Source organism: Hemibagrus wyckioides, linkage group LG24 (assembly GCF_019097595.1).
Source record: "Hemibagrus wyckioides isolate EC202008001 linkage group LG24, SWU_Hwy_1.0, whole genome shotgun sequence".
Lineage (NCBI taxonomy): Eukaryota > Metazoa > Chordata > Actinopteri > Siluriformes > Bagridae > Hemibagrus > Hemibagrus wyckioides.
In genome coordinates, this window is record NC_080733.1 from 10777385 (window position 1) to 10791124 (window position 13740).

General features: G+C 36.4%; 1 protein-coding gene across 1 annotated transcript; it reads right to left on the reverse strand.

Moving 5' to 3' along the window:
* Window positions 1–1388: 1388 nt before the first annotated feature.
* Window positions 1389–6492, reverse strand: LOC131344798 (progranulin-like). Its single transcript, XM_058377277.1, has 8 exons — window positions 6335–6492; window positions 5975–6109; window positions 5549–5818; window positions 5333–5470; window positions 3384–3539; window positions 3170–3307; window positions 1933–2160; window positions 1389–1711 (listed from the first exon to the last, which is right to left on the reverse strand). Exons 2-8 carry the CDS (start codon window positions 6107–6109, stop codon window positions 1583–1585), a joined length of 1194 nt encoding a protein of 397 aa, XP_058233260.1. The 5' UTR covers window positions 6335–6492; the 3' UTR covers window positions 1389–1582.
* Between the last annotated feature and the right edge of the window lie 7248 nt (window positions 6493–13740).

Sequence of the window (13740 nt, forward strand, 5' to 3'; positions counted from 1 at the left end):
AAAACCTTATGAGTATAGTGCAGGATATAGGATATTCAAAGTAAAATGGGGGGGACTAAATACATACAACATGCAATTTACCCATATTGCACAGATATATATACAACTGTGGAAAAAGAGACCACTGCAAAATAATCAGTTTCTTATGTTTTTTTCTTACAGGTTCATGTACTGGTGAGATGAACAGTTTTGTTTCATTTTTTTGTGAACTGTTGACAATATTTCTCCTAAACTCAAAATATAACTATTGTTATTTAGAGTGTATATTTAAAGGAAATGACAACACATCAAAATAACCCAAGATCATGTGGTATTTGCAGAGCTTTAATAACTCAAATAAAACAAAATGTAAATAATTTGTAAACAAATTGTGTTAATGCTTTGGCTAAATAACATTAAGAAATCAGTATTTGTTGGAATAACCCCGATTTGCATGTGTTTTGGCTCCATGCTCTCCACCAATTTTTCACATTGCTGTTGGGGAACTTTATACCACTCTTTTGCAAAAAACAAACCGCTCAGCTTTGCTTGATGGTTTGTGACCATCCATCTTCCTCTTGATGACATTCCAGAGGTTTTCAAATGTGGTTTCAGATTAGGGTTCAAATCTGGAGATTGGGCAGTGCTCTCTTATTTTTTTCCAGAGCTGTATATATATATATATATATATATATATATATATATATATATATATATGTGTGTGTGTGTGTGTGTGTGTGTGTGTTTAATTAAAATAATTCCTTTGAACAAAGAATCATCTCTTAAAAGTCGTTTGCTTAATATCGGACTGGATTTGTTTCATTTACCTTAACATAAATTTGGCTGCAGCTAAGTGAGTTTGTGCGACCCACCTTTGAATTCAGGTGTTGTTTTTCAGGGGTTGGTCTTGGTCCCTTAGTTCCAGTAAAAGGAACTCTTGATGCTTCAGCATGCCAAGACATTTTGGACAATTTCATGCTCCCAACTTTGTGGGAACAGTTTGGGGATGACCCCTTCCTGTTCCAACACACCAGTGCACAAAGCAAGGTCCATAAAGACATGGATGAGCGAGTTTGGTGTGACCTCAACATGATAGAACATATTTGTGAAGATCTATCTATCTATCTATCTATCTATCTATCTATCTATCTATCTATCTATCTATCTATCTATCTATCTATCTATCTATCTATCTATCTATCTACCTACCTACCTACCTACCTATCTATCTTGGCCATATAGTGTACAATTACCTGTACACTTAATGTAACATGTGATAGGAAATACTAACAAATACAGAAAAAGAATATCAGATATTAAATATTATATAAATAATATGATGTACAATAAAGACTCAAACTAGAAATAATGAACATAATGCAAATTTGTGATTATAATCACTTTTTATTAATTGGCATAAGCAATAAAGCATTTATGTTTGCAATTTATTTTTTGTTCATTCAAAATAAGAAAAGAATAGCATGTAAATGTACTTGCTTATTGAAGCATAGCAAAACTTTAAAGCTTAAAAAATGATTTTTTGATCAAATGAAATACTCTTTTGCTTTTTATTGACTTAGCCTTTTGTTCAAGGAAGGAAAATTCAGCGGCGCAGTGCTTCTTTTGTCAGAAGAGCAGGAACGCTTATGTAGCCTTTATTGCATACAGTAGATGTGGGATCACAGTCATGGCCATATTCACAGCAGTGCTTTCCATCCTGACAGCACTGACCCTTTAAAAAAACATACAATATAAGAGCAGAGATCAATAATGTGTTATAAATCTAGGAATATAGTGTGTGATAAACTGATTCACAAACATTCATGCTTCCTAACTGGACAGATTGATATCCCTGAAGTTTAATTGACTTGGTGTTATACTGTGATAATTAAGTGCTCCCTTAATTTTATGGTATATTTTATATACCAGAAGAATAGATAGAGATATAGATACCAGAGGATATGGACAGCATGCCAACTGGCCGGTTGATGACTTGCAGCAGCTGTGTCCAGCTGGACAGTAGAATTGGTCATTGCAATGTATGACGGCGTCCTGATTCTGAAGTTTTAACATGGTCTTCAGTGGAGACATTTGTTCAAAGTCTCTCACACAGGTTTTAGTCTTCTCATCACAGTGAAACCCACTGTCACAGCAGCCTGTCTCACTTTGACAGCACTGATCCTGCAGAGATTAACCATGTTTAGTCATTTATACAGGCTCTCCATGGATATGAAGGCAGCCCTTACCATAAATAAATATATTGGATGCACTTATAAACTTATATTAAGTTAAATTATGCAATATATTTTTATTTGTACCTTCTTGAAACTCGTAGTATGTATTGTTTGGTTAAGAACTGCATACATTTCCATTAGTTCTACTGATGTTCAAGATTGAACAATAAGGTAAGACTTAGATGGTTTATGCATTACAATATAGGAAATATGATATAGCTAAAACAGCTTTAAATGAACAAAAAAAGTCAGGAAAACTATAATAAATACATCTGACTAGATTTATCACTGATGTGAAATCTATTGAAATGTAGAGGTGTGCAATGTCTTGCCATCATCAACACTGCTTATGGTCATTTATTATTGGGTTATTTGATTAAATGAAGCCGTGTAGCAGTTATCATGTTATTAGACTGACAGATCCAATACTAGTTTGTATTAGAACAAGTATTAGAAATTGCAAAGCAATAAAAAGTCCAATGTGTCATTAGATTTGATTTCAAAAGACCAGGCAATCACATCCAACTGAAATCAGAGTTGATGCAATGACAACTGTCTGACAAACAGCCGGTATGGCTGTGGATAAAAATGTTGCATACCGTTGGTTTTGCAATTTACCTGCAAGAAAATTTATAATTGCAAGATAATTCGTTATCGCATCCTGCAACAAGAAAACGATCCATAACATCCAAAATACGGAAGTAATAAACTTTGGGTTGATTACAGAAACTAATCACATCACCCTCATTGTTGATTATTTCTCTATGCCTGCATCTAATCTATGTTTTTTTTTATTCCTTACATGAATCTAACCCTTTCATAGGTCACAGATTTATTTAATCTTCCTTCCCTTATGCCTACTCTCCTTTAATATATCACCCTTAACTAAAGTTTAACATTGATTACATAACAAAGGGATATAATAAAGGGATATGGTTATTTTTTTTATCTTGTACCTGAATGGTGTTGCTCTGAATGGCAGGAATCTGTGGAGATGCAAGAATACTAATTGTTCCCCTGTAACAGCGGGTGGATGTGAAGTCACAGCGATAAAGAAAGGGACAGCAGTGGATGCCATCAGCGCAGCACTGACCCTAAAGGAGCAGACAAAAATATTATGTCCATACTTGTAAACCGAGCTCAATCACGATCTACTGAAAAAATACCAACCAAAACGTATATGCAGCACGTCCACTGGCTAAAAGAAAACCTACAGCACGTTGTACCATCAGGGCAGAAAGAGTTGCTGTCACAGAAAACCACTGAAGGATTGCTAGATTTCACCAGAGGAGCAGGAGTTAGTTTCTCTTCCTCCACTGCAGGCGTCTGAGGGGAAAGGGACCAACATTTACCATGCATTACTATAAAGAGAAATTGTTTATTATTTTAACTTATTAAGTCCCAGTATTCATTAGCTGGTTGGATATACAAGTAATACGTGAAGTTTTAATGGGTTAGAAGGTACATGCGTTAAGCAGCTGGGAAAAACATACATCTAAATGTACAATTTGCTGAAATGTGGTTGTAAAATTAAAAAAAAAAAAGAAGGAAAATATGGATTTTATTGTGAAAACCATTGGGAAATAGTGGCGAGCAAAGTCTTGCCATTGCCTACATTGCTTAAGGTGAACAGTTGCAGTTTGGCTTGTTTTGCAATGCGGTTTGTAATTCCTTTGGAAACGTTATTTTATCAGCCTAACAAATCCAATATTTCAGCAACAACATAAACATTAAACAGTTTTAGCCAGTATTAGAACAAATAGTAGTAGAAATTACACAAAGCACTAAGTTTTTGTTTTTTTTTTGCTCAAGGACACAGCCAAGGCAGTTTAATGGTGCTAGGATTTGAATTCTTGACCTTCTGACCTGTAGCTCAAAACCTTAACCATAGAACAGCCTCCAGTATTTTACATCAAATCTACCAACAAATTAACTCACAATAAACAAGAAATCCCAGGGCTTTACTAAACTGAAGTTTTTGCTAGCATATAAATGTACATCAGACAGGGTTTGCATTCAACTAAAGACTGTTTACAAATTAGTAGATTCTATTACGCCTTGAATTTTATTATTCAGGGCATCATAGAATCTACTAATTTGCAGACATCAACTTAAAGAGAATCTTCATCCTTATTCTTACCTAAAACATAAGATATCCTACAACAGTTTTACTGTACAGCTTAGCACTGCTCTAATTATACAGACATTTATTGTACTATATGAAGTAATAAACCAGACTTGTGCTGTAAAGAAGCTAGAGTAAATGATGCCAGGGTGTTAGTTATAGTCAGTGTGTTCATGCTGTGTTTGTCATGACTACAACGTGACTATGACATTATTCTTTCACTTTTTGGCCAAATACTTCCACTTTTTATTGAGTAAGTGGTTGACACATTATTATCTGCACTTTCACTCAGGTATAATTTTTCCAGCACATTCATCCCTAAGTTACATGGACCTGCATTAAAGACTCTCCCTATTATATAACAGATTAAAAATCATACAAGTAAAAATATGTGTATAATCACTGATATAGCTTTTTGAAAGGACATGTTTATTTAGCATTTTTGGTCGGAGTCTCCAGTGTTAATGCTTTTTAACAATCTGAAGTAAAGTGGCAGCTTTTATTGTTCCACCACAGGCAAGTATTCAGGATGAGGGAAGCTGCATGTTTTCGAAGTCATATTAACTTTAGGAAACATTTTAGGATGTGCTAAAGATCCAGACACAAAACTATGGAGACTCCGTGAAGGATCTTTGCAACAACAACAACAACAACAAAAGCATACATACTAAAAAAAAATCATTAAAACAATAAATTGTCTTGTTTTCTTGTAGAAATTTGTCTTTTTTTTTTTTTTACAGGATTGTTTTTAAGAAAACAAGAAAGCAACTGTTTTATTCTTTTCCTTTATCAGTATGTCCCTTTGTGTTTTATTCCTTAGATGAAACACAAACATACCCTATCCTAGTTCGGACATTTGTTTCATGAGTCCTCTTACTTCCCCAATCCACCTACTTTCATTGCTTGCCATTTTGCCAGTGTTTATAATTTGTTAAATAAAAGAGTCATATGACATTTTATTTGTGTATTATTTAAATGTTGCTCAATCTCGTACCTGAATAATATCGCTTCGCATGGCATCAATCTGAGGGGATGCAGGAAAACTCAGTGCTCCACGGAAACACTGGGTGGATGTGCTGTCACAGTGATAACCAAAGGGACAACAGTGGATGCCATCATTGCAGCACTGACCCTAAAGGAACAGATAAAATGTCTTAATATACATACTTATAAACCTACTACATTCATAATTTGCTGAAAAAATACCAACCACAGTGTATGGGCAGCATGTCCACTGCCCACGAGGAGACCTGCAGCAGGTTGTTCCATCAGGGCAGAATGAGACGCTGTCACAGCTAACCACAGAAGCAGGAGATTGCACCAGAGGAGCAAGAGATGTTTTTTCTTCCTCCTCTGCAGGTATTTGTGTGGAAACAGGGATTTTAAGCCATGGAAGCCCTTTTTTCACACACTCCTGAGACTCTCTGTTACACTGGTAGCCTTCTGGACAGCAGTGAGCCTTGTCTGGACAGCATACGGCCTTAAAAATACACGGAAATTTTAATTTATAGGTTTCTTATACAGTTCCACAGAAAGGTTTCTTGCATAACTATATGCAGCATGCAGCATTAAATTAGCATTGTCATTAATCATTTACCACAAACTTCCAAAATAAATAGCTTTGATTTCTGCTTACAGAAGGATAGGGGCAGCATGCATATCCTGTTGTAATAGGGCAGCAGGTATTTTTGTCTGGACATTCTTTCCCGTCTGGACAGACAACTTTGGCAGAAACCAGCCCGACCATAAGCATCACTAACACAGCAATCATCTATATAAGAAGGAAAAAAAAACAAAGCATACTTATTTATCTAGTGTCTAAAGCACATACAATAAAGTCCCTAAAGAACCAGCAGTCAAATCTAAGTAATGCATTAAGTAATAAATAAATATATAATAAAAATGCACAGAAAACAGCAGAGATATTTACCATAATTACATCAACATAAATAAGGTTTTCTTTGAAAAAGTGTTAAAATTCGACTGCAACACTTGCCTTGCTTGTGCTGTAGATTGGTTGTTAGCGATCTCTATGTTTCAGTCCCAGCGTCTGAAATGAAATCATTAACCCAAAACCAAACTTATCATGCAGATGTGAACTTCCACATGCAAAAAAAAGAGGAACTAACCCTTTCATTTCCCTCTTGTCACTGTTATTCAGAGGGATGTTTTAATGTTTGACAATTATAGAACAATTCTCATGCAACTTACACTAAATGATTTCTACAGTGTACAGATATAGAAATACTTTAGTATTTGTACTTTATTACTATACCTAAGTGTAAGGTATTTGTACTTTCCTTTTATTGAGCATTATTGAAATTGAATATGTGTACGTCATTTGAGGAAAGTAAAACCCATCATTTATATTGAAGCGATCCCTTTGTGTGTGTCTGACATGCAGAAGCCTGCAGACTGCACTTGGGATGAACGACCCTAGCACTAGTTCCCAAGTGAAGTGTTTCAGTATGCTGAAGTAAAAACAGAAGTACATTTGAGGATCAAACTTGCAACAGTTTACAAATTTGACAATCTGTACAACAAGTTTTATTTGATAATTCCATATCAGTCCAGCATCAATTCCAGAGTCTATTGTATTGTAAGTAGCTAAGCAGTAGGTTTTGGGGCAAGTTCTGTAGTTGCACAATGAAATGTGGCATATATTTTCATATATTGGCATATAAGAAATGTGGCACATTTTTTCAGTCCAAAACTTTTTATTTTAATTTTCTTTTTAAAACACATTTACAGGGAGCAAGCCTTTTAATTATACTTGACTGCAATTATGACTAGAAACTCCATTTTTAATCAATCTGCATGAGTCTCCCTAATATCTAACAGATTGATTTAATGTACTATTATTCAAGTAAAAACGTGTATAATCATTGCTATAGCTTTTTGAAAGGAAATGTTTATTTAACGTTTTTGCAAGGAGTCTCCAGTGGGAAAGCTTTTTAGCAATCAGGGGTAAAGGAAAGTCTTCAGGATCGAGGGAAGCTGCATATACACTACCAGTCAAAAGTTTGGACACACTTTCTAATTCCATGGCCTTTCCTGATGTTTATTTCTTTCTACATTGTAAAACAATGCTGAAGGCGGCCGAAATACACAATAATGTCCTTTGAACAGCTGATATTGAGATATGTCTGCTACTGATGCTCTGTAAAGCCTTCATAACGGCTCTAATCTGAGGCGCTGCTAATTGGTGATTTCTGAGGCTGGTAACTCTAAATGAACTTCTCCTCTGCAGCAGAGGTAAGTTTTGGTCTTGCTTTACTGGGATGGTCTTTGTATGAGCCAGTTTCATCATGGTGCTTGATGGGTTTTGCAAATGCACTTGACAATACTGTTCTTGCAAGAACTATTCCAGAACACCTGACCTTCGTGTCTTAAAATAACAACTGACTGTTTTTTGTTGTCATTACATATGGATTACTTAAATCCATATGTGTTATTTCATAGTTTTGAAATGTTCCAGAATGTAGAAAAGAAATCCCTAAACAAAAAACATTGAATTAAAAGGTGTGTCCAAACTTTTGACTGGTAGTGTATATATATATATATATATATATATATATATATATACTGTGGAGATTTCTTAAGAAAGGATCTTTGCAACAACAACAGCAAAAAGCAAACATACTAAAAAAAATCATTAAAATGGAAAATTGTCTTGTGTTCATGCAGAAATTTGTCATTTTCACAGGATTCCTTTTTATTTCTCAAGTACTTTTACAAGGAGTCGGCATTTTACTTTTACTCGACTGTATTTATGACTGGAGACTCCATTTTCAATTAAGTAAGATTTTGACATATTACAGTACTGTATGTATCACATACCGTGATACCCTGCTGATGATGTTAGAAACATCACACAACAGTCACTCAGTTTATAGGTGATCGAACACAGCACCTATTCTAATATATCTGTCCATGTTATTCTTACTGTGATTGACATAATCCCCACAGTCTCATTACCCTATGACTCTTCCTTTTTTTTTTTTTACTTTGGTCAATAAAATTAACATCTCCTAGTGGTTACTTAATGTATATTTAACGATGTGAAGAAAACACAAGTGAAAAACAAGAGCAGTAACACTCCATAATACAGATATCTGTAAATCTGAAACATGTTTTATAATACTCTAAAATGTGGCTTGTTTTAAAAAGCAAAACTCGATCAGTTCTCAGTAAACTCCTTGTCTGATTTTGACATTACGGTATGTTCTGAATTATGTTCTGAGGTATGTTCAGAATATCGATCAACTACAGCATGTATGTACATTGAAATGATCATGAATGATTTTGTTTAAAGAATTTAACCCAAGCAAATTTAGTTAAAGTTACTTATTAAGGAACAGAAAATATGAAAAGTATATGAAAAAAATGTAACAAAAGATATACGAAGAGCTGTGATGAACATTTAGAAGTCATTTGTTGCTGTGGACATGAAAAAAAAAAGATAACTCAGCATCTCCAAAAAGGAACTGAGATTATTAAATAAGTCTGTTCTTCAAATACTACACTGGAGAAAATCTGTTGCAGCAGAGCTGATTTGAGATCCACTGTGCTTTTGTGGCCACAAATGAATGTAGTGAGGCAATGAGATTAACTAATATTATCAAGGCTACACATCACTAAGTTTCACTTTGTCACAGTTTAAAGAGGAATTAGAAAGGATTACTCAATATTTGTGAAAAATTAAGTCTTTATTTGTTAAGTAGGTGGATTTATTTCATTTCATTTCATTTATATCATTTAAAAAAAATGTCTCAGAAGTAGATAAATGCCTGACTAGTACTAATGTTGCTTGATATGTGGCAGTAATTCATTCTGCCTCAGCAGGCAATGAGACAGATGCATGTTTTATAAGGTCTGTGTACTTCTGCGTTTATTCTGATAAGCCTGTTTGTGTATTTTATTTTATTTTATTTATTTATTTATTTTATATGATGGACTACCACTAATGCCTGGAGGACTTGCTACAACCTTCCCAACTGCTCAGCCCTACTGCCATCTAATGGCAAGATAATGGAAAGAGGAGAGAGGAGATAATCTACACCAATCAACAATTGTAACTCAGTTAATAAGACCATTTCAGCTAATATATATTGCCATAAATGAATTATTGTTTTGATGATTAAAATAGGCGGCACGGTGGCTTAGTGGTTAGCAAGTTCGCCTCACGCGTCCTGGGTTCGAGTCTGCATGTTCTCCCCATGCTTGGCAGGTTCCCCCCGGGTGTACACAGAAATTAATTTCTTGTTTTTAAGATTATAGTTCTTTTCATTATAGGCATACTCTGTCATGGTTCGGCTGCTTGACTACAATTCCCATCAACCCGAGCATGTCCTTTTCACACTCACCTGCATCCCGTTTCCCCCTAATCAGCACCTCTGTTTAACTTCCGGTTTCTTTGCACGCCATTGTCATGCTTGATGCGTTTGCCATGGTCTTGTTCATGCTCTGTATGTTGTTCCTGTTTTGCTTCTACTCACAAAAGTCTGCACCTGCATCTGTCTTCGCCTCCCATCCACAATAAGACACAAAACTAATCCACAATAATAGTGATGACAAGCTGCATGAAGTTAAAATGAAATGATGCACAACTGTATTATCATTCGTTTCCTGTATAATGATTATGAAAGAAAGAACACGTATGCAGGAAATCTTGTTGAAATTATTCTACTACTAATTATTATCTACGGTGATTAGACAGATATACACCAATCAGGCATAACATTATGACCACCTGCCTAATATTGTGTTGGTCCCCATTTTGCTGCCAAAACAGCCCTAACCTGTCGAAGCACAGATTCACTAGATCCCTGAAGGTGTGCTATGGTATCTGGCACCGGTATGTTAGCAGCAGATCCTTTAAGTCCTGTAAGTTGTGAGATGGGGCCACCTGGAAACTTACAGGACTTAAACGATACTTACAGGACTTGAAGGATACTTTTGATAGATACTGACCACTGCAGACTGGGAACACCCCAAAAGAGCTGCAGTTTTGGAGATGCTCTGATCCAGTCGTCTAGCTATCACAACTTGGCCCTTGTCAAACTCACTCAAATCCTTAGGCTTGCCCAATTTTCCTGCTTCTAACACATCAACTTTTAGGACAAAATGTTCACTTGCTGCCTAATATATCCCACCCACTAACAGGTGCCATGATGAGGAGATAATCAGTGTTATTCACTTCACCTGTCACTGCTCATAATGTTATGAATATACACTACTCACAAAAAGTTAAGGATATTTGGCTTTTGGGTGAAATTTATGGAAAATGGAAAACGTTCACGTTACAGTGATATTATATCATGAAAGTAGGGCATTTAAGTAGAAACATGCAATGGTGATTTCCTCATCTCAAACAATTTATTGAAACAAAAGCCAACAACAGTGGTGGGTATACCACAACAAAAAATGTCAGTGTCTCAATAATTTGTCATGTGCCCTTGACCATCAATTACAGCTTGACAGCGACGTCTCATGCTGTTCACGAGTCGACTTATTGTCTGCTGAGGCATGGCATTCCACTCTTCTTAAAGGGCGGCCCTCAGGTCACTGAGGTTCTGGGGTGCAGGGTTACGAGCCTCTACACGGCGACTCAGCTGATCCCATAGGTTTTCTATGGGATTCAGGTCTGGAGAAAATGCAGGCCACTCCATTTGAGGTACCCCAGCCCAGACTGTAACACCACCACAACAGTGGCTGATGCATAGCGCTCTCCTTGACGTCTCCAACATCTTTGGCGGCCATCATTTCTGCTCAACGTGAATCGACTTTCATCAGAGAACAGCACTGAGGCCCACTGGTCCCTCGTCCAGCGTAAATGTGGTGGTGTGGTCAGATACCCTTGCAGGTCGTCTAGCACGCAGACCACGCTGATGTAAACGGTTTCGAATGGTCTGATGTGACACTTGGGTGCCTCTCACCTCCCTTAAATGGACCTGGAGTTGAGTGGCATTCATCATCCGGTTCCGCAGGGCACTGTTCACAATGAAGCGGTCATCAATGTGGGATGTGGCCAAAGGACGTCCACTTCTATGCCTTTCTGTGACTCTTCCATTCTCTCTGTATCTCTGTCGCAACCTGCTGATGACACTCTGTGACACTCTAAGCTCAGTGGCCACTTACCTCTGAGAACATCCTGTTTGAAGCCTCGCAATGGCGGGTTACTGTTGATCAGTTGTTAGGTTTTTTCTTAATCTCATGATGTCAAAATGTGAACAGCATGATGAAGAGGACTGTTTAAATACCAATTCTAATTGAACCAGAAAATTTATTGGTCGATTCATGGATCAATCACCAGTTGTGAATTTTGCCGTTAAGCACCTTGTTAGAGAACAGCAAGTTATGCAAAAAGTACTGAAACACTGAACAGTTGGACATGTGCATTCAAAAGTGTAGAGAAGGTCAAATTAAGTTCACCTGTAAAGGTTATAGTGCATTTCACCCGAAAGCCTACTATCCTTAAATTTTTGTGAGTAGTGTATATAGATAGATAGACAATTTATTTGTCGCCTTCAGGCTTGCTCTTTAGGGATAAATAGTAACTTCAAACTTTTTTTTATCTATGTTTCTCTATACAAGCTCTATACAAATAAACTGAATTGAAAAAAATAGATCTATTTAAAAATGACAAATTCTGGTAAACAGATTTAGAGAATATCCATCAGTTTAAACATTCATTTGGTTGTCAGTTATAATGTCTTCATCCAAAAAGCACTTACACTAGCACCCTCTAGATGGCCACATTGTATTATACTACTGGTGAATGTTGTTAAGCAGGGTGTTCTGTTTGCATCAATAAAAGTGAGAAGTGAGTCTTTCTGTAAGAAACAGAAAAACTAGGCACAAGATGGACACATTCTCAGCATAGAATCAAATAGTATAAGCCCTGAATATGCTTTAGGAAGAATGAGTAATAAGTCATTAGTAACTAATTATTCAGTTATTTAAATTATATTTTCCGTAATTACAGTGAAACTTAGTGAAAAATGTGCATCTGAATACACTAAACCCAAACCACTGGGAGTCTGAAGGGTTAATGTAAGGTTGTGGGGCTGTCTCACAGTGTGTTTGACAGGCCAAATGCATTAGGCTTACTCAGGAGTATTTTATTCGGTGGTTTGAACTGCGTGACACTCGCTGTGCCGTTTGTGTTGAGCTCAGCTCCTCCACGCTGACACTGTGCAGGATGGAAAGATGTGGCCTGAGCCAGGAGAGGCTGGAAAGAGGCCACTGTGACTCTGCAACAGTCAGTCTCTGAGGCTGAGCCACAGGCCTGACTACACACACACACACACACACACATTTTTGTGAAAAATTAAGATGACAGAAGAACTAATATAAATTGTAGACATGGTTTTCTGAAGGTCTGAGGGACAAATTAAGAATATTTTCTCGTGTCATTTTATTCATTTCCCCCCAAAATGTTTAGATTTTTCTGGTTTATGTTCCCTTTTAGGACATTCTCTGGTTTGTGTAAACCTCCAATACATGTGAGCACACACCCATTAACAGATTTTACATTTGCTAAAAAGCATTAGTCACTTCCAGTGAATTTGTCAAACTCTGCACACAGTTAAGCCAACAGTGCCCTTTGTATGCAAAACTGTTAAACTTTCTAATCGACACTTTCTAATCAATTTCCTAGTTTATGTTTAGAACTTCACAGTATGCTGAACCTTAACCTAACCTTCTTTATGCAGAGCAACATTCAAGAGTGCTTTGTAATCTTCATTACAAAAAATTCCTGTTAAGCTAAAACCCTGTTAGAGAAGAGCTTTTCCCCAACATTCATTATTATCCTCCATAATAAATAAATAAATAAATAAATAAATTAGAAATTTCACAACCCCCCCCCCAACCCGACCAACCCCCCCCCCCCCCCCCCCCCAACAAAAAAACAAAACAAAAAAAACTCTTCATATCGAAGTCTACATTTCAGGTACTAAATGCTTACTCAGCATAAGCAGCAATGTCTGCATCAGTGGAGGGAGATAAGCATCCCTGCCCCCAATTTATCCGATACATTTAATTAAATGCTTAAAGGAAACAGTATGATAATAATCTGCCAGATATGATATAAATATCGTAACCGTAATGGACACCATATTCTTACTGATTTTTTGAAGACTACATGTCCTATTTCCTGTTTAAGTTAATTATTATTACGGTAGCAGTACTTTTACTGTGCTTTGTATTCTTTTCACCGCTACTCATCATTTCTATCAAAATCATGAAACATGAATCATACTATTTATCTTAGCCATTATCATCCTCATGCCACTATCTGGATCTATCAGATATCCTGAACAGCAATGGCCTGAACCAGAATGAACCAGAATGGATTTCTCCCTTCTTTCTCCCTTTGTTTTTGTTTTCTTAATTTTT

Bases quoted from the DNA above. Each gene is read 5' to 3' on its own strand.
- LOC131344798 (XM_058377277.1), bottom strand. From the start codon at position 6,109: ATGATTGCTGTGTTAGTGATGCTTATGGTCGGGCTGGTTTCTGCCAAA. The intron at 5,819-5,974 runs GTAAGCAGAAAT...TGTATTTTTAAG, and splicing joins CATGCTGCCCCTATCCTTCT to GCCGTATGCTGTCCAGACAA. The intron at 5,471-5,548 runs GTTGGTATTTTT...CTGTTCCTTTAG, and splicing joins CATGCTGCCCATACACTGTG to GGTCAGTGCTGCAATGATGG.